Below are 23,140 nucleotides of genomic sequence, written 5' to 3'. Positions count from 1 at the left end.
AGGCTTTTTAATTTTTTTTTTTTCGTTTTGAAGGCATAAATAGAATTTGAACAACAAATCCTGACTTTATAAAAAAAGCTCAGAGGTTTTAGTTTTATGGTTGAAGCATGAACAACTAGTTAAGTTTTAAAAGAATGCAAGCAATTGGCACAAGCCTAAGTGTTAAGGAAATCATGTCTTAAGAATACTTCATAGGTTTCTAGTGCATTTTGCAATTTAAATCCATTTTTGGTTATATCCTCTGAGCTAGTGAATGACAGACAATTTGATTCTAGCAAAATGAGGTTCATGTCTTTAGTGCTACTGCCCTGGTTCTTCAGCAGCTCTTTAATGTGATCGTTAGATAATACAGTCTTTGAGTACCTTTGTGGGTGATATATTTGCTAGTTGGTTTACTTTAACAGTGTTCTCAGGGATCTAAAAGACAACCAGTCCCCGTGCTGTATTTCGCTTTGAAGAAAACCATCTTTCTTTAGTTGCTGATTAGAGGGACTGAGGTTTTGGTGGTGTGGGCTCATTTATTTATTTATTTTAGGAAGAGGAGCATTTTTCTTTTAGTCCTTTGTTTTTGTGTGGCACACACCCCACCACCCCGCCTCCTCCCCGGGTAAATTACAGCTCCCCTATCCAAAGCACTTCAAACAATCCCCTGGGACTCAAATACTCTCAAGGCACAGGCTGCACATGGCTTTGAGTAGGAAATCTCACTGCCTTCATAGCCTGGTTTTGTGAGATCTTCAGATTTTTTTCAAGTTTAAAAGTACAGTAGCTTTATAGAATAACTGGCTGCTAGAGCTGTAGTTTTATTAAGATGATCTCAATAAATTTTTATTTAAGTGGACGGTTACTAGTTTGGCATGAATCCATTTTAGGTTCCAGCAGTTTTAATGAGTTATTTTTAACCAGTGGTAACACACACATTCACAGTATGCATACACAAGACTTATGATGCAGTTTTTTGGTTTGCTGGTCTCATTCAGCACTTGCAATTAAAAATCAGGCATTTTATCGCCTTGGTCACTTGGCAACTGTAAGCCAGATCCTTGCTTATGTGCTTGTGGAGTAGGGTGTTGAATTAGAAAAAAATATTTTATTTGAAATTAGGAGCAGAAGCCTTTCAGCATTTGGAACATGAGTCAAATTTAATCTTCTGGTGTGAATTTACAGTGGTCTTTTCTTGGCTTGAATTGATTGACACCAAGATTTATGTTGTGGTTAGTTTGTGGTCCTAATGCCCTGCGCAAAACCCTTGTCTATCAGAGTTCAAAGTATGACTAACTCAATGGATAGGAGGAACAATGGTGCAAGAATATGAGGAACCAGAAAGTTTAGTTCCTTCTTAGAAGTAATATGGTCCCTCTGCAGAGCCATCAGTTACAGTTCATTTTTAAAAATGTGTTTTAAATCTGGCAAATAGCAGCCTTTAATACATAGGTGCTTTCTGCGTAACTTTTCTCCTTAAACAGTCATGTAACACTCGTGAACTAATATTTTTGTGTAATTGCACTATTGAGCAAGTCTAATTACTAAGCAGTCACATGGTCTTACTGACCTCCTTTCTCCTGGCAGTGAGCCTACTTGTTACGTTGCAGCATTCATGATTTTTAGAACAAATGCCGGGGCCTTCCTCAACTTGCTTCGTTTTTTCTGGTGTTGTTCTGTTTCTTGGTGTTGTTCCTTCTTTCAAGCCATCGGATAAATCAAGGTGTGCTTCCCTTGAGACATGCTTTTCCTATATATAGGAGTTTTTCAGTGTTGTTCACAGATCAAGGCTTGTGAGACAGAGGTTATTCGGAACAGTAAAAGGTGATGGAGAAATGGTGGAGGGAGATGCTAAATGGAAGATCACTCTAACACTCTCTTAAAGTTTTGTCAATTGCTCTGAAACTTTTGGCACCGGAATTAGCATGTACCTAATTGTGTCAACAGAGTAGACAAAGAATGTAACTTGCATACTCTGACAAGTAACCATTACCTACTTATGAAAAAATGTGTTCCTATGTGCTCACAGACTTTTCCATATTAAGGAGAATGGGATCTCATGTTTAGCAGTGTCACTTAGGGGAGGGTTTCATTAAGCCCTGGTTTTAGTACAGTGGCAGTTGATCATGATACCTAAGAAGAAATGCAAACACTTTGTTAGTTGCTGCATAAAAATTTACTTTGGCTAATAATTTACTTTTGTAGTTTGTCTTTTTAGGTGTATATGTATGTTCAATATGCTAGTTAAAAGACTTGCTTGCAGCAATTGGTTTAAAAAGACAGATAGTCTAATCTTGCCGATCCTTGTATTTCTTTTTTTCAATCATGCCTGAAGAAAACAACTTTCGTTTCTAAAATAAGAGTAATAAAACTTGTGTTGTATATCTAGTAGATTTTTGAGAGTATTGGTGTGTGCAACGTCCCGCAGTTAGCTGCTGTTGTTACGGCCGACAGTCCTGTTGATTTAGGAGAAAGAAAAGATGTGATTTTTTTTTTTTGAACACTCATACCTGAAAGCATATTAAAAATTGAAAACCTGAGGAAAAAAAAGAAAGTTAAATGTCCAGGACAATCACTGCAATTCATAGAAATGGGAGCTTGTTTTAAAAAATTAATACTTGGACATCCTTCTGTAGTGTCTATTAAATTTTGTTATTCTGTGCATCTGGTTTTGAAAATATGCTTACAATTTCAGGTTATGTAGGGAATGATTTGTCCTATCGGGACCTGTCTGTTGGATGTGGGATTGGTGAATTATTCTATGAGTGATTTCAGTATTAAATGATATCATATCATTTAATGAGATTCATAATCATATAATTCGGGCAGGCAGAATTTGTGTATTACACTGTGGTAATTTTGGTGACATGCTTGGTATGTAAAAAGAAGTGTGTCGAATAATCATGACTTCCTTGCTAAAAACATCCCTTTAAGTTTGTTTTCATGATGTAGCGCTTTAGGATGAAAATCTGTTTGATGTATGAAATCTTTAACATCAAGCCAATCATCTAAAGTATAAAGAGACAAGGCTCTTGGTTTGTCATATACAAAGCTAGACATCATCAGGTTTGGCAGTAACATTAGTTTTGTATGTATTCTCTAGATACTCTGGGGTTTCTTTTACAGGGTAGGTAGCCTGTGCTGAACTCTGCTGCTATAGCCAGGGTATAACGGGTCCGCGAGGGAATTTCAGTATTCCTGTGCTGTGTTATGGATGCACCCGTCATCCCTTTAACGAGAGGATTCAACTCTAGCTCAGTGTGCAACTTAGAGCACTTTCGTCCAACCAGCCCACTGAATTGAGGGTGATTAATCTGTAAATTTCAAAATCTCTTATCAAGGAGTGGTAACTTGTTTTCAGAAGCCACATGTTCAGCTGGGAGGTCTGTGGTACCTGCAGTTAGATTGGGGAAACCCTCCAGTGCCACACGCCTAGGTTGCATACCTGTCCTCTTTCATAGAAAGCTGCCTACCCCAAAAGTGCCCATAGTTCAGCGATTCCCTCTGTAGTTCATGGTGTTACGTGATCCAGTCCTATGATTTGCAAAGTACGTCACTGAACCATGCTGACGTATGTCCTCATAGTTTTAATGTGCAGTGTTGCTGAAATAGGTGGTTCCACCCTTTCGTGATAGCACGCAGCCCCGGTCAGCTCATCAGTCTGTCCAAAAGAGATTACTTACCAGTTTTGGTGGGATTAGCTCTGTGGTAGATTGTGTCAGCAAAAAGGTCACAGTAGTAATTGTAGTAGTGAAGAGGCGAGAGTGGGAAGGGCAGGTACCATTTCTTTCAGTGGCAGTATGGATTTGTTCCAGGTTAAAAGGCTGTGTAACTGTGGCCTGTATTGTTCGTGTGTATAGTAACCACCAGCTGTTTTTCGGAAGGCGATTACTAGCTTCTTCTGTTGCTTGCCATTTGCTGACACCCTTTGAAGTTACATTATTGAAAATAGGTATCGGCCTTTTTACTGTGTATGGGGAAATGCCTGATTTATTTTTTGTCAAACTGTCAGAATATGAGAAATAAGACCGCCAGGTGAGAAATTACACTATGCTTGTTTGCTTATTTTAGTGAATGATCTTGTATCGCCGGATTCTGTAATGTAACTATTATTAAATTGGACAAGAAGTCTGCACTGTTTGGTCTGGAGAGGGCAGGCGGTGGTGTAAATCCAATTTTATACAGAGTGTTCAATAAGTTGTTTTTCCCAAGTAGCAGTTATTATAGGGCAGGAAAATTCCAATGATCATTTACACAATTTTCTTGTTGACTGCAAAATTGATCTTGAAGTAATCAAATTCCTCAGGTTAAGAGGTTTTGAGGTTTGAGAGATCTGGTTTTACATCACTGATCTCCAGGTTTGAGGATATCAAGAGAAGATCTGGGTAAAGTGTTCTTCATATGTAAGAGTAGTGTGGGCTTTGAGATTGAGTATCAAGGGACAAATGTGATCTTGAAACAACGCCATAGGATTATTTCAGTCTTCCTTCTCTTGGGACCGGAAATCTATTTTTGTTTCATTTTACCTAAGCATCAATAGATCATGTTCTTTATTTGAGCAAGGAAAGGTATTCTGTCTGCAACTTATGGTGCTACCTCTGGTCATAAAAGGAGAGGGTGATAGCCCCCAACAAGCACCATCTGTGGTGAATGCGAAAGCAGCTTTTTTTAGGCAATCAAGAATACAGATTTTTAGTTTTGTTAACTGATCAGTATGTGGCAGCGTCAATGAGTTCTGCATCAGATTTCCAAAGCAAATTATTTGATATATTGTCATCCTCTTTTGGCTATTTCTGTGTAATAAAGTATTTTTTCTCCAGTTTATGAAAATACCTTTTTTTCCTACAAATGGCAGATACTCTTGAAACACATTTCATTATGGAGATATTGCAGAAAAAAAAGCTGTTCATTGTTGTACAACCTCAACTTTTTTGTTTTTGACAGTTTATCTACAGCATGGAAGCCTTTATTTTCAAGGAAAATGATTCTTTTCCATACCCTCTCAATGCTTGCCAGGTTTTCGGGTTAGTTATATAACCCATGATAGGAGGAAGGTCAAGCTGCCCTCAAAGTCGGCCATTTTTTCAGCGTAAAAGTTACACTAAAGTCTGTGATGTATTAATTTCAATATTAAAAGAAACTCTGTTTTAGGGGATTTTGTGACTTTCCCATAGTGACCTGAAAAGGCAAAAGTCAGCCTGAGCATGATTCGGTTGTGTAAGTAGTGTGGGAGTATGTAGCTTTGTGTTTTACAGGCTTAGTAATTTGCATATCACATTTTGGCAGGCTTAATAGCTGTGCCTTTGCTTACCTCTAGGAAAGGATTGGATTTGATTACCGGGATAAGAATTTCATGGTATTTTGGTGTAATACATTTTACTTAAATTGTCAGAACTCCAGTTTAAATGTGGAGCAAGGTTAGTTTGTGTGCTTCTATATACTGCTGGCTTTCAAGTTCTTTGCAATCTGGGTCAACAGGTGAACTGTAATTGCAGTGTTCTTCTAACCCCGAAGCCTCCATATATTTTTCAGGTCACCGTGAGGCATTTGCTTTCACTGCTTTGGAGTTTTGTATGTGCAGAAGTTTCTTTATGCAGGAGTAAAGGTTTAGTGGAGGTGAAAGATAGACGGGAAAGGACTGGGGAAGAGAGGTCAATATTGCAACATTCTGTTTCAAGTGTGTAAATGGAGGGAGCTGTGGCAAAAGTCCACGTGTATATCTATACTTTTGTAACCACTCCAAATCTGAAAGCATACTAATTATTAATGGAGAGATAATAAAAATTAACATGTGAGCTTTGTTAGCATTAGTTTAGACACTAGATGAGCTGCAGCGAAAATAGCTTCCTAAAGTACGCATTTTTTCTTAAATTCTGTTCTTTGATTTTTTTCTTTTAAGTTGCATTAGTATTTGAAAGGTCTGAAAGTCTATATTGGTTAACTTGGGTGGGAAGTAAGAGTTTGATAATACTCAGGGTTTCAGAAGTAAACTCAACTGTCAAACTGTTGCTCATAATCTCTTTGAAAAGTGCTAGTGCAACAAGTTCCTGGCAATAGGATGGAACATGTCCAGATTATCAGAGGTGGAAGGAATTTCTTCCACCTGAACGCTGGTCAGGATGTGTCCTGCCAGTCTAATTTCTGTGGTGACAGGCGTGTGATGTCACGTACACCTGAGCTTTTGTGTTGGTTCCTCCTGCAACTAAGCTAGAGAAGTTTTCTGGGCCTGCATTTGAAATTTACTTTATCTCAGTGTTTCTTGATTGGCAGGAAAGCTTTTCCTTTCCTGTTCAGTCACATGCATTTCTTTTTTAACATCTGTTAGTACGTTTGTGACTTGCACAGCTGCAAAAAGTAAAAGCTGCAAAACTCTTGCACTGAAAGTTTGATTGCTTTCAGAACACAAACTTGTATCCTTTCAAAATGAAAACCAGAAACATTTAAAAAACATTTAAGCTCAAATGAGAAAGTTGTTGAAGCATGAATACAAGTTGTTGCTGATTCTTCAGTGATGGAGATGAAATATCTACAGCATGGGCTACTTAGGAACAACTCCTGTGAGGAAAACTTGGATTTTTCTGTTATCTGTCCAAAGGAAATGCTTTACTTTTTATAGTAAACAACCTGCGGAGTTCAGCACTTTCAGATTTTTTTTCCTTAATGCAAATATACTACTTACCTTGTAGGTAAAGGGTAAACTCTGCTGCAATTTAGAGAGGGGCAAAATAATCAAAAGAATAGAAATAGGAGGGCAACTTTCATCAGAAAGATGAGTAAATAAATGGGTGACTAACTCCTTCATGTGGGTTTCTTGTTACTTTATACCTTGTAGAGTACATTAAATGTGATTCTGGTCTGTGTGGTTACAATTTTGCTATGCGCTAAAGATACAGAACACCATGGCAAACTTTATCTCAGTTTCACAACCGGTGCAGTTCTGAAGTACTAGAGAATTGTGCAGAGAATTGCGAGACTCCATTTTACAGAGCAACTGGCATTAAAAAGAACTAATTTGATTTCACTGGATTAATTGAAGAACAGAGTAAAATTTTTCTTTCCTGTGTTCCCTTGTGAGTTTCCTCTGAGTTGAGATTTTTCTGCCTGCAAATTCTATGGCATTAAGTGTGGGTTTTTTAACTTTATTTTACTCCTGTTCTTCATATTTCTCATTCTTGAGAATAAACAAACTCATTTTTCCTATGAGTCTTAAAGCAGAAAAGAGAACAATACAGCTTTTAGCAGAGGTTGCCTACTATTGTTTTCCTTATTCCTCTCTCATGGGAGAGGCATGACTCTACATCTGTAAAACTGAGATATGCATTTAAAATAAAATATTCTACAGAGTAATGTCTGCCATCTGGGTTTTGGAAGGGCCTTTGGGGAGGAGGTTGTACTTTAATTTTTTTTTGTTTTCATAAGTCTTGCTGGTAGTGAGCTCATGAAGTTGAAACTGTCTGAGTCTTAATGAGGGTGATCAAGCAGACATGTCATCTGAATTATTTTGTTTTATTTGGGTTGCCTAGGGATAATTCCTGTGACTTTCCATCATTATTTTTCAGTAGATGGCAGGCTTAGTAAAATCTAGTTTACTGTGCTTTATGTGTGTTTCTTTTTAGACAACATAGCTGCCTGCTGTTTACTGCTATTATGTAGCATGTCCCAAATCCTGTAAGTGCTTCTTTAAACTGCACTTTTTCATTTTTTCCCCAGCATACTCTTTAACAGGTGTGACCTGGAAACAGCTGCTAATGTGTAATTTTGTCAGTTTAAACTTTGTCGGTCAGGAAAAGGTTTTAAGTTGCTCTGATACTGATAGTTCAGTTTTCTTTGTGGTATATTTTCCCCTTTTATTTCAAGGCTTTCATAATCTGAGGAGGCCTTTATAAAGTTTAATACTGATTACGTAGCCCTGGTGTTTTTCAATGAGCCGAGTTTTTTCATTTGATTGAAACTTCCTTTCTGTAAGATAGTTGCTAATAAATTTACTGGTGAGAAGTACTTTATTTCAGAGCTAGTGTGCGTTAATTCCAAACCAGGAAGAAAATCATGTATGTGTTTGTGGGAATAATATGGATCTTCCTCCTTTTACACTGTAGAATTTGGCTTTCTTTCAAATATAACTCCACCAACCTCTCTCTTTCAGTGCCAACTCTGAAACATTGCGTTAGTTTGCCAAAGAAAAGTTCTTCAGTGCTGTGCTTACTGAAAGTTTTGCTCCAGTTCTTTACTACTTCCACATGAGACAGCAGAACAGAGCTTGCATTTTTGGCACTGGACGTCAAGCTTTCAAACTGAGGAGTGTTACTAGTGATCAGATGTTGCTTTTGCAGCAGCAGCTTTTCCAATGTTTTAAATAATTCTTCAATTTTTTTTCTTCTACTAGTCCATCTTTCTTCCAGAATCCTACCTTTGCAGCTGCTGCTGTACAGCTTGTCAAGTGCAATGGTAAAGTAAAAATAATTTTTAGGTGGCTTTTTTTTTCCTGTCTGTTTGAAGAGTGTGAGATATGCAGAAATAATTATCTCAGCATATATTATTTGCTTCCAAGTGAAAGTGTGGGGGAAATTTCAAAAACTTTTGCACTGGCAGTATGATATTGTCATCAATTCCAGTGTTTTTCCTGCTGAACTTACAAGTTTTAAGAAGACTTAAGGTAAAGTAAGATTTGGAGAGCTTTGCTGTGTGTGCTTTGTTTTTCTGCTTTGGTAGTATAAGCTTTATCTGTCAGAATCTTTCTGTTAACCTAAATTTGAATTAGGATGTACTATATGGTAATGAATAGCTTGCCTTTTGGTGGAATGAGTTACCTTTCGCTTGGAAGTGTTAGACTGTTGTGCTTGCCTCTTAAATTTTGCCTTGAATGAAAGCTTTTGAACCTGGGGTTTGCATAAATTGATCAAAAAACACCAATGCACAAGTCAGTGTGACTGATGTTTGAAGCCTTGTAGGCTTATTTCTACAGAGATATTTTTCTTTGCGTGGCTACCATATAGTTCGATGAGAAGCTGCACCGGTAATCTTTTTTCCTTTGCCAGAAGGTTAATGGTCACTAACAGCAACAGTAAACAGGAAATTAAGTAATTGTCAGTGTTACTTCCTGGGTTTGTGTGGTACCTTCCTATGCCCCTGCTCCACTGTCCATGCAGGGTTAAATAGGGTTTAAAAACGTGTTAGCTTTACCTGTCATTTACGAGGGTTTTTCTTTTATGCAGATTTAATGTTGTTTGGATCCGTAATAAAGGATTACGCCCGTTAGCTTGAGCTTGGATGTAGTGCTGAAGCAGCCTGTTTGTGCTGACGCTCGCTGCCAGCTGTTGACTCTGGTAGGGGACACGTTGTTCACGAGCTGCTGTTCACTTTGACACCTTCCCCTTCTGTTTTTTTTAATCAGCTCCTCCGGTTTTGAACATTGGCTTGGTACTTTTTGAACTCCGAGCACATATATTAAGTTTCATTTCACCTTCAGCAGCCAACGCTTCAAGATAGGTCGCAGAGGAGCAGAACCGACCCACTGCTTGTACCTGCTCAAAGCTTCTCTCTGTCCTGGTTAGGAATAAAGTTCAGCCATGGCTCGGGAATCCTCTCGAAGAGGCTCTGAAGGGAAGGAGGAATTGGGTTCCTACTACAGCGGTTACATATTAACTGGGAAAGTAGGTCATTGTGGCGGGGAGTAGTCCAAACAGCGCCTGGTTGCTGCAGCAACGACCTACTTTAGGGAACTGTTTTTGTTGATTCATATTGAAATGTTCTTCTTACAAATGGAATAAGGAAATGATCAGGTTATGAGACATGCAGTAATGAAAGCTGCAGGCTTTGTAGGCTCCCCCTGCACCCCCCACCCCCCACCCCTATTTTGGCCTTGCCCCTTGATGTTGGAGGTGAGGGGATTAAAGCAAGTAAGGTTTGTTTTTCTTCAGTTTCACCTCTAGTGGGGAACATCTCTTGTTGCTTGAAGGTTCTGCATAGCAATTATATTTATCAATGGTGATTAAGTTTCCAGAATTCAGAGCCTACCAATTCTCACCCTATCATTTTTGGCTATAGAAATAACTTTGGAGTTAAAAAAAAAAAAACACCACGCTTCTTTCTTAGGAGTATCTCTCTTCAGGAATGCTTTCAGTTTATCTTGATATTCAGCTGCTCTTATTTTAACCACTTTGCCTCCAACAAAGTTTATCCACCTTTAGGGAGGTGGGCTTGGTGCCCTCCCACCTTCCTTCCCCCCCACCCTTAAATTGGCAGTATTCCTGGCTGCATCTTCTGTGTTGCTATTACTTCTGATCCTGGCACAGGCAAACTGGAAAAAATAAAGTGAGCCTGTATGGGATGATGTTTCCACTTGTCTACCTTTTATTCTTTCAACAGTCGAAGTAATAAAAAATCTGTGACTGATGTTCAGGAGGTGAATTTTGGTGATTCGTTCCTGACTTCTGAAGGATTGGGTAGACAGGGAAAACGAGGAAAATGTAAAAATACAGTTGTTCTAATACAGGTTTCATTATTAATAAAATAATTCATCTAAACTATTATCACTACTGCAGCGATGATTGAATATCACTTTTTTGTTATCAGAATGTTCCACTTAACAGTACTACATAACTTTTCAAGATTAATTTAGTAACTTCAAGTGAGGTACTTTCTGTTGATCCTCACCTTCAGTGTTGCAGTGAATGGCTGCAGTTGTGGCAGGTGAAGATAGTATGTTTATCTAGAATTTATTTGAACTTTTTCATCTATTATGTCTTGAGCTATATTTCAGTTTTGTTTACCAGGGCCTACGTTACTGAGCTTCATGCATCTTTTTTGTCAGCTCCAGACTTTGAGATGGAAGGCCTCTGCAGCATGAAGTGAACCACTTCCTCCATTAGTCTGCTTGCACGCTAGAAGTTTGGGACAAAGTGGAATTTTTCTGGACTTACACAGATGAATAAACAAAGCTGTGTTTCAGTTTTTTGTTTTCTTTTTTAAAATGTGGATTCTTTCAACATAATCATTACTTAAAAACTTTAACACATTTTGTTCATGTTTACCTTATATTCAGATATAAATTACTACTTTCAGTTTTGAAACACCAGTTCAGAAAACTTGGCCTCATAAGAGTAGTAATGGGAATTTAGGATAATGCTGAATATCTGTGCACCATAAGGCAAGCACCATGGAGATGAAATCCAGCCAGTTTTAATTAAGATTTCCAGGAATAGCTTCAGAGTTTGTTTTTTTTCTTTCCTGTTTTCCAAACTTTCTACCAATTTCTGTGCTTGCTAGTAGATTTCAGCTGTATCCTTAATTCTGTTCTATTAGTTTACTAGATTTTTTTTTCTATATGGGAAGCCAGAAATGATGGAATTCTGCCTTTAAGGACTTGCAATTTATACAGTGTTGTTGGGAAATATATTCATTTTACACAGTATTTCACTTCTGGGAAACTTAAAACTGTGCAAAATCTTATTAGCAGTAATTATAACCTTGACAATGTCACTTTAATGTAAGGAAAGTAAAAGGGTTTATTAAAGTAAATGAGGGGCAGTGTAAAATTACAGAGCTCTTATCGCACTTGCTCTTTTGAAGTGAGCCATAGCTGTTAGTTTCTCATTGACAACTTAGATTGCCGAAAATAACGTGGCTGAACTATTTTATTGAGCAGCAGGAAGAATAAGCAGGCCAGCTCTGGTTTAATTACATCGAGCCTTATGAGCAGCTCATTTAAATAAGAGAACTTGGGTGCATGAGAATATGGGGTTTTACATTTATCTAAATATGAGCATGTCTGTACTTTCAAGTAACTTAGTTTTGTAATTTGCTTCTAGGTCCTATTTCCCCAGCTGTCCCCACTGCAAATACATTTGTTTGCTCTTAGATTTTCCTTTATAGATCCAAATAGTTTCTCTCTGGAAAGAGTAGGCATAAGGAATTAAAGTAAAATAATAAGGACTTTGATTTATCAGACTGGAATTAGAGGATTAGAGAAAAATAAACAGAGAATATATACATTAAAGAATGGAAGACACTGGGAGAGAGATTTAAGAAGCTGTGAGCCTGTTAGTCTCATATCACCAGAAGTCTGACCTTTGTATCAAGCAAGTAATTTGAGATGTTTGCTGCCAGTTACATGGGAATAGTTTAGATGAATAATAGGTGCCCTTTCAATGTGAAGTTAAGATCCAGATCTTCACAGAAGCTAAATACAGTGGTTGCTGTGACGTATGGTTAACAAAATAGGAACCAAATACAGATTGCTATTTGGGAGATTATGAATGTCTTTTGAATAGGACAAAAATTTTGCATTTCCTTCCTTTGGGGAACACCAACCTTGAAAAGGTAGTTCAGTTGGAAAGAAATTAATGAGGAAAGATATGTAAGGAAATGCTAGCTTTGTGTCCAATGTAAGCTAGGTTAGATTGAAATGATTTTGGTGTTCTTAATAGTGCTTGCTGTAGTTGGTATTCTAGCCCCACTCTGTATGTGAGATGGTCTTTACTATTTAGCTTCAAAGAAGATGCACCCAAAAGAACTCAGCTTGGAGAGACTAAATTTTAAACACTGCTTTCTCTCAATTGTTGTTCAAAGCCCTTTCTTTCATGCTTTTTCTAAGACTTGAATTTGGTTTTTAAGAACCTCTTTTACAGCAATTACAGATTTTTCAGCTGTACATGGGCTTGGGTGCATCTTGCCGCCTTCTTCCATCACAGCTCTGCTTTGGCTTGAAGATTATAACAGTAGTAAATATTAGAGGAAAAAAAAAACAAGTGACGCACTTCATGGTCTGTGTTTGGTTTTGGTTTTGCATGTGGATCAGCTCTTACTAAGTTATGAAAGATGCTGAAGTCCTGAATTGCACTCTAAAGAAGCTGTTTTTTTCTCCACTGACTCTAGAGCAACCCTGCAGGAGATCAGTTAGCTCCCACAGCCGCCTCTCTGAAGTATCTAGAGTTGAATACTGTGAACTTTTCCCTGCTCTTGTGTATAAGCTTAAAGGATAACACCTTTATGAAATTTATTATTGTATACCTTTTTAGGATGTGGAAGTTGTATGTGGTATTTACTGAAGCAGTGTAATATAATAAGGCATGCCTCTGTGACCTTGATTTGGTAATAGGAAAATATTACTGTGGCTTGCTGCCAAAGGATGCTGTGGAGTGTACATAACACTTAAATCCTGTCTGAGCTTAATCTTCTTATAGTTTCATAAGAATATACTGCTTGCACTAAGACACATTGGTTGGCAATCAAACAGGAAAATATACTGATAAAATATTAAATATTTGTATATAGCTATATCAAATTTGAGATACTTCTTAGTGTCTCTTATCTGCCTTGTCATTTCTGGAAAAGCTAGTATGAGGAATATATTTACCTAAATGATACCAGACTATCATAATGACATAACTGAACATATGGCAAAAAACCCAGATACGTATGAAAGAAAGGTGCACTCTCTCCCCCCTTCCCATTAAGAGAAATAAGGGTTGCATAATTTATTAATATAATCAGGGTCTAATGCTGTAAATTACACTCAAAAAAATATGGTTGATGTTATATGGTATGAATATTCTTTCTTTTTATTAAATCCAGCTCTACTTAACTCTGAAAGATAAGAGGGATATCTGAAAGCAACGTTGAAAGAAAAATTGAACAGGAAAGTGAAACCAGCAGACATTAGGCTGCTTAAGATAATTCTGATAGACAAAGTCTGGGTGGTGATCACATTTCCATAACAACTCAGTCTCTTGTTTGGTGCTTTTCTTTCACTGGAGAGATTGTGATTGATGGCTTGGCATGAGGACTAGTGGGTAGATAGAAGGTATTTTAAGAGATTTGTTAAACAGCAGTTTGGATGGTTTGCTGGAAGCTGACTAGTCATAGGTAAAAATGCTGATTAAACTTAAGAATGAAACAAGTTTTAGCACTGTTCTCTTTCACTCAACTTTTTAAACTTCTTCCTCAGAATTAGGAAGCCTGACTAGATTCCTTGTTTTTGTGTGGTACTGGCTGTGCAGTCTAGCACTCCTGTCTTGCCTAACAGTTAAATTCAGAATCTGGATCAGTTCAGAAGAAAACCTGAAACTGAAGTTTCTTGACTGTTAATGGCTTAGCACCACCATTTTCAGATGTGAATGGCACCTGAAAGAGAAGTCATTGCATTTTGAGTACTCTCAATTCCCAGCAACTGTCCTCATTTCATACTGGCAAGGATGGTTCTATGTGATTATGGTTTCTGGGTGTTTATTACTCCTAAAAATAACCCCAAACAAGATTTAACAGTAGCCTTAAACAGTATGTCTGTAAGTATCCTTCTTGCAAGTCTCCTCCTAAATAAAAATGCTACCATTTTTAACAGACTGCTCCTGACTTCTTCCCTGGAGAAAGTCTTCATTCATGTTAATAGCGCAGAGCCAGGAAGGCTGCATGATTTAGTGTTTAGTTTTTTTTCATTTTATTAATGGTTAACTCTATTAACAATAAGTTATTTAACTTTTTGAGTTTCTGCCTTGATGGTACTGGTTTACTTCAGTTGCATCATAGCTAAAAATTATGATCTGTATTACGCAAACCAGTTTCTGGCAGTCACTCTTCAGATGGGGGCGAGCAGAATGTCTAGTTTAGATTTCAGACCCCAAGCAGACTTTGCATGATTGGCAGCAGGGAAGATTGTGGAGTTTCTTGGGAGTAAACAGCTAAGATTTTATGTGCATGTGTCTCACAGAATGTGGATTTCAGAAGCTTTAATGAAAATTCTGAATATCATAGATGACCCTGAGCAAAATGTGTGTAATGCCCTCTGTGTGAGCCAACACAGGCAGGATGCGGGAACAACCACAAAACCATGGATGAAATGCAAAGAGTCCAAATTTATTTTCATTACCCCCTAAACCAGGGGATCCCTGAAGCAGCACCCGGGCAGGGGCACACAAGCAGGAATGCAGGTGCTGTGGGGCTTGGTCCTTGCTAGAGGATTGCCGAACCTGCTGTTTTCACCTGTATATCAGGGATCCGTGCAGGTGTAGTTTGCCACTGTGCTCTGATCTTTCCCACAGCAGGGCAGGAATCTCAAGCATGTTCAATAGGTTGCCTGAGTCTATCACAGGCCTATGTTGTCTAAACACAGATGTTCTAGTTGTCAAGCACACAGGACTAAACAACGATTAGTATGATATATGTGTTTCCCTACACGCCAGCTGCAAATCATTTGAGTGTGTTTACAGTCCTCCTCCCCAGTCTTCCCTTATTTTCCCACACCCTCCAAGTATGTTGCTTGAAGACAGGTATGCTTTGCATCGGCATCTTCCCTGTGTTACAGTAAAGAAGTATTTTCTGCTTCCCTCCATCACCTCAGTCATGCATTTATCTCACACAGTTTGCTACTGTGAAATTAAGGGTCGACTTTTCCTTCCTCTGGTTTCTCCAAGGGAAGTTGAAGACCAGATGCAGAAACCTGGGCTGATGCTCTAATCTGATAAATATCTGTGCGTCCTTTTTGTGTATTTTTAATGAAGTCATGTAATTTTTTATATTTATTCAAAGTGCAAAAGAAAGTGCTTTCCCATTGACTGTTAGGTTGAGAGGAAAAAGTTGGTTTAGATTGTAAACTCAAAAACATGACCAGTTACTATAGGGAGAGATTTAAATAGCTCCTAATTGCCACTCTTTGGTGTAGAGTATGATAGCGTTCAAGCCTAGTAGCTCTTACTACATAGCTGGTATGAAGAAACTTTGCCTCAAGAGCTCATATACTGAAAAGAAATTACTTTTTATGAGTTAGAGGTCTCATATTTGGTTTCAGTTCACAGGCTAATTTACCTTCTACTTGTGTTATACTGTGAAAAGGTGTTTGCAAGCATTTTGGTGTATCTTTTCAGATAGATAGCTCAAATAATTTTGCCTTGTCTGTCCTAGAACACTGCTCTTTTGTTTAAATGTCTGTACTGAGTAAAACACCTGCATGTTCCTGTGCGGCAGCAAGTGCCCGTGCATGGTGTTAAAGTAATTCAGAACTATTTTCACTTGCAAACAAGTGTGACCAGTCAAAATGGTATCTTGGGAAACTAAAATCTCTCCTCTTTCAGATCCTGTAAGAATTCACTGTGACTGTGTTGAATGCTAAGAATGATTATTTTACTATTTTTCTATCAGTATGCTTAATATGTGTGTGGGTGTGCATGTTGTGAACACCATTACTCCTCCCTGACCTGCATGTGTATGTTATAGATGAAACAGTAATTTGCTAGGACAGGAGATAAATGCAGTGCATTACAGTGCCATGCCAAAATTGGAGAAAGTGCCAGAATTAGAAGTTATACCATCTCCCTGGGACAATTAAAACATTTCCTTTCACATAGGCCTATTCACACGGGCATCTGTTAAGACATTAGATGAATGCAGAAGTTCTGAACTGTAAATTTTCCTTCCATAAATTCAGCGCAATTTGTATCTGGATATACCTAAAACTAGATATTAATTAGCCTGCATTTAACACAGCAAAAATGCTGCACTGCTTCTGCAAGTTTTAAAGGTACCCATGAGAAAAAGAGGTGAAAACTGGTTATGACAACTAGCTGATCCAAGTACTAAGCTTCTTGGTAGGGTTTGTATCTAAAATCAGTGATTTAAGAAGGTTCATTTTTAATTGAGCAAGGCTCATTGCAGGGGAGGTTGGACTGGATGACCTTTAAAGGTCCCTTCCAACCCAAACTATTCTATGGTTCTATGAATCTGTGTAAAGGCTTTTATGTTAGACAAATTTAATTAATTTAATGAGAAAATGCCTTTATATGAGGTATAGCATAAATATAGTTGGTGAGAATAAAACAGGCAATTAATTATGTGCAGCAAATCTTGTTAAAACACATTTGGTCCAACTGTAAGATTCAAATATGCTTGATAAGTTGCATGCTGAGTAACCACTTGTAAACTGTATCTGTGTTCTGAAAGTCAAAAGCAGTATTCTCTTGTGTTGGTGCTACTACAGATATCATAGGGTTGCTAGGGTTTAATTTGGTGTATTGTTTTTGAAGAGTGTGCTTGCAGTAAGTCTTGCAACTCAAGCTGTGGTTTGGCTGTTTTTCATTTGCTCTGTTTTTGTTCGGGTAGGGGGAGTGTGTGTCCGTCCCCCGCCACTCTGCTCCCTTCCTACCTACATTGAACAATTGGAGTCTGCACCATTATTGTTGTTAAATACATGAAAGTGTTTTATGGAGACTGAAATCCTGAAGTGTGGTGAGAGATAGCTAAGAACCAACAAAATAGAGATTAAACAGTATTAAGGGCAAGTTTAGGGATCTTGGATGTGAATTGGAGACTGGGTCAGTGCATGTAATCTTCTTGAATAGGATTTTGTGCCAAGTCCAGACTACAAGTTGTATGTTGTCGTCAGTCAGGTAGAAAGAAAAGAGACTGAGAAATTAGCGGGAACTGAGATGCAGATAGGAAAAACCCCTCACAACTTCCAGAAAGAGGTTTTTACTTGTAATAGTTAAGAGCATTTTATGTCACCATTTTTTTCTCCATACCCTTTCCCTATATTCTGTGATACAAAGTTTAAAAAAAAAACAACCAAACCCAAACCACCAAAAAACCACATCAAAACAACCACAGCAACAAAACCCCACTAAACAACTAAACAAAAACACCCCAACCTTTCCTGGACTGTTCCAAAGGCATCTGCGATGCTATCGCAGTTTGTCTTCATAGCAATTCGTGAGGTGTAAGAGAAGGCACGTGCTCTTTGAAAGCAAGATTTAGGTGGATAAGATTAGTGATAAGGGCTGTCATTCCAGGTTTCAGAAAAAAAAAAAAACCAAGATAAAATGAAGCTGTACTTTTGAGAGTCCACCTGGAAATGACTTTGGCCTGGGAACGTGGGGCCCAAGTTCCCTCTGATAGAAGCGTATGCGATTGCTATCTGATTCTTAAAATTACTCCTGTGTGGTTTCTAACTGAGTATACACAAGTTTCTTTTTAGATACAGAATATCCTTCATGATCTCACTACTTCAGAGGTTTAGAGGTGGCTGTTTGTTTGTTGTTGGTTTTTTAAAATAAAATTTAGCAGAAGAAGAGAATTAGATATTTTTGGCTTGTTCCAATCATTAAGTGTTTAAGCATAGTTGCCAGCCAAGGAGTTGTATTCTTGTATATTGGCTTCATTTCAGACTTGTTTGCTTCCTGTTACCCTTTCAGGTCAAGTGATCCACGCATTTTTGGCATTAAGAGCAGCTAGGGGGTTCTCCAGCCAGCCTTCTACATATTAATTTTTATAATTTTTTTCTATAAAAAGTTGGAGGCAGTGTGTGTTAGGTAGACATCACTTACATTTTCCAGAGATTTAGCAATATGTAAAAAATGTTGGTAGGTTTACAGGGTCATGTATGCTGTATCCCTCCTAGAAGGTGTAGCATTTTCATTGTAATTGATTATTTTTTTAGGATTCATTTAAAAAAACCTAGGTGTCTTATGAACATCTGACTTTAGTAAACCTGGTTGCTTGGTGCCTTTGTCTTTGTAATGCTCTGGGCACTTGCCGTTGTGCAGCACCCTTCCACGCAGGCTGCGGGCGCAGCATCTCCGGGCCTCTGTGGCACAGGTTTCCCTGCGTTGGTCTCGGGCGGTTGCTCCAGCGGTGTTACCCCCGTGGCCTTGCGCCTGCACACGGCGTCGTTACAGCAGGCTCTCCCAGGAATCATGGCCTGCAGTGTGGGAATCTCCTCTTCCCACCCCCTGCCTTTGGGTGTAGCTTTTGGTTTATGGCAGGAGATCCAATAACGTGCATGCACAAAGGTTAATGACCGGCAGGCTCTGACTCAGCAGCTGCCCTGATCAGCATGCGCTTTGAGTGCCAACAGCATTGTAAGTACGAACAGCTGACAGGGTTTGAGCAGGTCCTGGTGAAAACTATATCATTACTACAAGGAATAATATTGTGGGGAACAACTTGTTACACTGGAGAGGAGGAGGAGTCCAGGGGAAGGGTACTTATCTGGGGATCCCCAACATCTTGCTGGCTGGCTGGAAGGGAGAGTTTTTATTTTCCTCTCCTTTCTTTTGTTTTTAATTCTTCCCCCAAACAACTTTCACCATTGGAGTTCTTTTTAGTTACTGTACCCAGTAATAGATCTTTGCACCTGTGAACCTGTCTCATCTTTTGTGCAACTACCTGTTTCTCTTGAAGACCTGCAGATTTGCAGCACCCTATTCCCCCCTGCACTTTTTTCCCTTATTTCCTGATTTGCTCACTAAATAATTCAGGTGAGGTTACAGCGAAGATGCATAAAACCATTTATTATAGAGGGTTATTTTATAAATGAAGGCCTAAGGGATACTTATGACCACGTAGTCCTCTGGTATGCTGGTTTTAGTAACAGTTCAGGCTGCTGTGCTGCAAGAAGGACTTGGATTAAGTTTAGTAGGAGTATGCCAACAGCTGATTGTCTGTTTTTGTCTGTGGTGTGCTTTTTTCTTTAGAGTGACAAGATATTTCTAGTTTTAGTTAAGGATTGAGTATGTTTTAGTCCATTCCAGAGATGAATAGTGTTGAGGTGAAAACTTAAATGAGTTTCATTTTCTGAATTATGTGTTAGTGAATATATTATATGGTATTGAACTACTGCAAGCTAAGTGTAATTAGGAAGTGAACATGCACGCAACGCCAAAATATGCACCAAATACTGAAGGTCTGATAATCTTTGTTGGATTGTTCCTCTTAGTTCCCTTTTTCTATTGTCTGGTTTACCTCAGAAAATAAATGTTTCTCTACAATTCCTTGCAGATTCCTTCTTCAGTGTCTTGAGGATCTTGATGCCAATCTACGGAAACTGAATTCACGTTTGTTTGTTATTCGTGGACAGCCAGCAGATGTTTTCCCCAGACTTTTTAAGGTAATATGCTACCTTACAGTTGTTGCTTCTATCCATAACTATGACTGACAAACTAATTTGAACTAGGAATATTTTTTTGTACTATGTACTTCAGGGCAAGTTGTTAACCATGCAAATACTTAACTATCCTTGCAGTTTCTCATTAAGGTTGTTTGTATTAGATTTGGGTGTTTTCCCCTCGAATGCGCGTATCACTAAATGAACTGAGTTGCTCTTAGACTTCACAGTTTTTGGTTTCTTTCTTTCCAGAAATGGAACTGACTTCTAATAATTTGCTAAGTGTAGGTACTGTATATTACTGAATTTTCCTTTCCAGGTTCCCTTTGAAACACTGAAATATAATTCTGTGCACATGAATCCAGGTTCAAAGACCTGTAACAGCAATGTTTTATTTAGGCCAAATATCTGCTGTGGTTGCTTTTTGGCCATTGAAAGTGATTTAATAAGCTTTTTGCCTATAGAAGGCTTGGTAAAAGCCTACTGCAGGTTAAAAGCAATTTCTAGTCAAAGAAGTTTAAGGCTTTTGTGGGAAAGCATCTTATTGTTGAGCAAATTAAAGATGAAGGATTGTTACTGGTATTAATTTGTCTTCCGTGGATAAGAGTGTATCTAAGGTAATGATACTATAATAGGAGAACAAAAATGAACACTTCGCAGGTTGATTTTAAAAGTTTTTACAGAGTGACTAGATTGAGGTGACTGAGATGGCAAAACTGGGGAGGGGGGAAATAAATATCTGTTTTTCCAAAGAGATCATCTGTTCAAGATTTTTAAGGTGAAAATCCACCCAAAACTAATACTTCCATCTTCGTTCTTGTGCTTTAATTGTGAAATGCTAACTGGATGATATTCTGACTGGTCTTCTCTTGATTTTCCCCTCAGTGAAGAATTTCCTGCAGGAATACTGTGGCATTAGTTGCTCTTTTCAACCCCACAAGATAACAAGAAAACTTGTTATATCTGCCTGCCAAATTTGGTTTGATTGCATTTAAATAGGGGCAAAGATCTGATGTGTTGCCTTCTGGATTTGAGTGACCTGTGTCAAGTTTTCTTAAATACTTTAATGGCTACTTTGACAATTCCTGTTTCGGATCTTGCTGCTAGGCTGATCATTCTCTGCCGAACAGCACAGGAGTGCCACGTTTTCAGAATAATTTTAGTGCTGAGTAGGTAATGAAAACAACTTGTCATATAGACAGTGTACAGCAATCAAAAAAAGAACATTCACATCTGTCTGTTTCCTCAAATTACCAAAAGTTCACTGAGGGTCTTTTCAGGACATCCTCTGTCCTCAAACAAATAAGAGGCTGAAGACTACTGGAACATGCATCTGTCTCATACTATAAATCTCATAGACTCTTTTGTCAGACTAGTAGCTGTACATCAGGCACTTGCAGTGCGGTGAAGGGCATATAACACTGAACCAAGCTTTTCAGATCATCCTCATTAAATGTCTCAAAGGTGACCGATGATCCTAACCCTGAAGAACACATGTAGATGTTTTTGGCTGGGAGAAGATAACTTTGAGTAAATAATGGTGGAAGATAGCACAACTTCTGCAGAGCTTTGTGTCAGGAGCCCTATCACAGATGCCAGCATCTGTGATTACCTGGAGATGAATGTTTCACAGCTATTTCTTGGTAGGGCTCTCCTTTTCACAGGCTGAATGACAATTCCTTCAAAAAGCAGAGCACTGATCTACTTTTATCCTTGCAAAAGGCCTCAGGGACCTTTAGGCTCCTTCATTTGTGTGTGTATATACATAAAAACATATATATGACTGTTTCCTTTCTTCTTTCCAGTCCTTCAGAGCAGCTTTGCTTCCCTTAAGACACTGAATTCAGTGTCACGTTTTCAGCAGTACTAGCTAACGCTGCTGCCCATAGCAGCAGTCATCCTCTGGAGTAGTTCATAGAGACAGAATATTTTTACCAGTGGACTTTGCAGGTCTTTGCAAAATTTTGCAAAGTTCTTTGTTTGGGTTTTTTTTTGTTTGGTTGGCAGGTTTTTTTAAGTAACTTGAGGATGGTGGTTCCATCTGACTGCAGAGATGCAGCTTCCAGTAGTAGCAGGCACCGACTTGGTGCCTGTTGGTTAACTAGAATCAGTCACGTTTTGGTTGGTTCTTGCTTCAATTCTCTTCAGTTTGTCCTGGTCTGCTCTGTATCTCTAGCTCTTTGGGACTGGCTTGATAAAGAAAATAGAGTTGGAACAATTTCTAATTCTTTAAATGCATCTGTGCTGCTAAAAGCATCCAGCAGTATGTGAAAAGTGATGTGTGTCCATGCTTCTTCTAAGTGCCTAGCTCGTGCTGATGTGATCTGGGTGTATTCACATCACGTACCACTTGTCTTGGAGTTCCTTGGCTCCCTTGGGGATGTGGCTCTGGATCTTGGACATGTTTTTTGTGGTTTTCTTTTCAATATGCCAGAGGAAATAAAGATTTAGAAAAATATCGTCTGCAACTTGTAAAGCCACTGGCTGACATTATGAAATGGGAAATGAATGTTCTATGAGGGTGTAGGAGATTGCTTGAGGATTCAGAGCCTGCTGGGTCAGTCTTGGCATGCTTAATGATGGATGGAGCCAAGCCTTCTTTCAAAGAGCAAGCATTCCTTGCCATTGCCTATCCTCAGGGTTGTACCTGGGCTTTATCTAGGAGAAAGCTAGCGTTCAGAAGTGAAACAGCACCCTAGGTGAACAGTGTAGAGTGCCCCTTTTCTGTTTGGTGTAAATCCAGTTCTCTGAAAGAGTCTGGCTGCTGTATTTAAATCAACTGATTAAGATGCTGGGGGATTAGAAGGCTATTTCTGAGTTTGACTGGCAGGGTGGCTTTCTAGGATCATTCTGTGCATACTTCACCTTTTGAATTTCCTGCTGTTGCAGAAGTCTTAGCCATTAGTTGATCCCTTTCTTCACTTCTTTTCCCCCATTTGTTACTGTTGGCCTTGGTAACAGCATCTGCGGCATAAAGGATACTAGACTTTAGACTTGAAGGCGTCCTCTGTTTTAGGAGACAGATCTTTTTTTTTTTTTTAATATTTTGTTTTAATTGAGAGTTTGAAGATTGTCTGTTTTGGTGGGTGAGGAGTAGGGATTTGGAAAAGGGAAGGAAAGTGTGGTGTTTGGTTCGGAAGGGGTATTTTGTGCCCTCCCTGCCATGCTGCTGCCCCCCCACTCCTGCCCAGCTCAGTTCTGCTGTTAAAGTTGACAGGCATATGTGAAAAATCCTTTCTGCAGAGCAAGATACTGCTGCTGATCAATGTCCAGAAGACAGCCTCTGCCATC

General features: G+C 38.6%; 1 protein-coding gene across 1 annotated transcript in view; it reads left to right on the top strand.

The window, feature by feature from the left end:
- CRY1 (cryptochrome circadian regulator 1) overlaps positions 1–23,140 on the top strand; it is a 38,211-nt gene that overhangs the window by 1,576 nt on the left and 13,495 nt on the right. Inside the window, exon 2 of the mRNA XM_064455813.1 lies at positions 19,744–19,852. Within this exon, the coding sequence (XP_064311883.1) occupies positions 19,744–19,852 (109 nt within the window). The remainder of the gene's footprint in view (positions 1–19,743; positions 19,853–23,140) is intronic.

The sequence above is a fragment of the Phalacrocorax carbo genome, chromosome 1, assembly GCF_963921805.1.
Source record: "Phalacrocorax carbo chromosome 1, bPhaCar2.1, whole genome shotgun sequence".
NCBI classification, from domain to species: domain Eukaryota; kingdom Metazoa; phylum Chordata; class Aves; order Suliformes; family Phalacrocoracidae; genus Phalacrocorax; species Phalacrocorax carbo.
The sequence above is the reverse complement of the archived record's forward strand: the minus strand, read 5'-3'. Positions and strand labels throughout refer to the sequence as shown.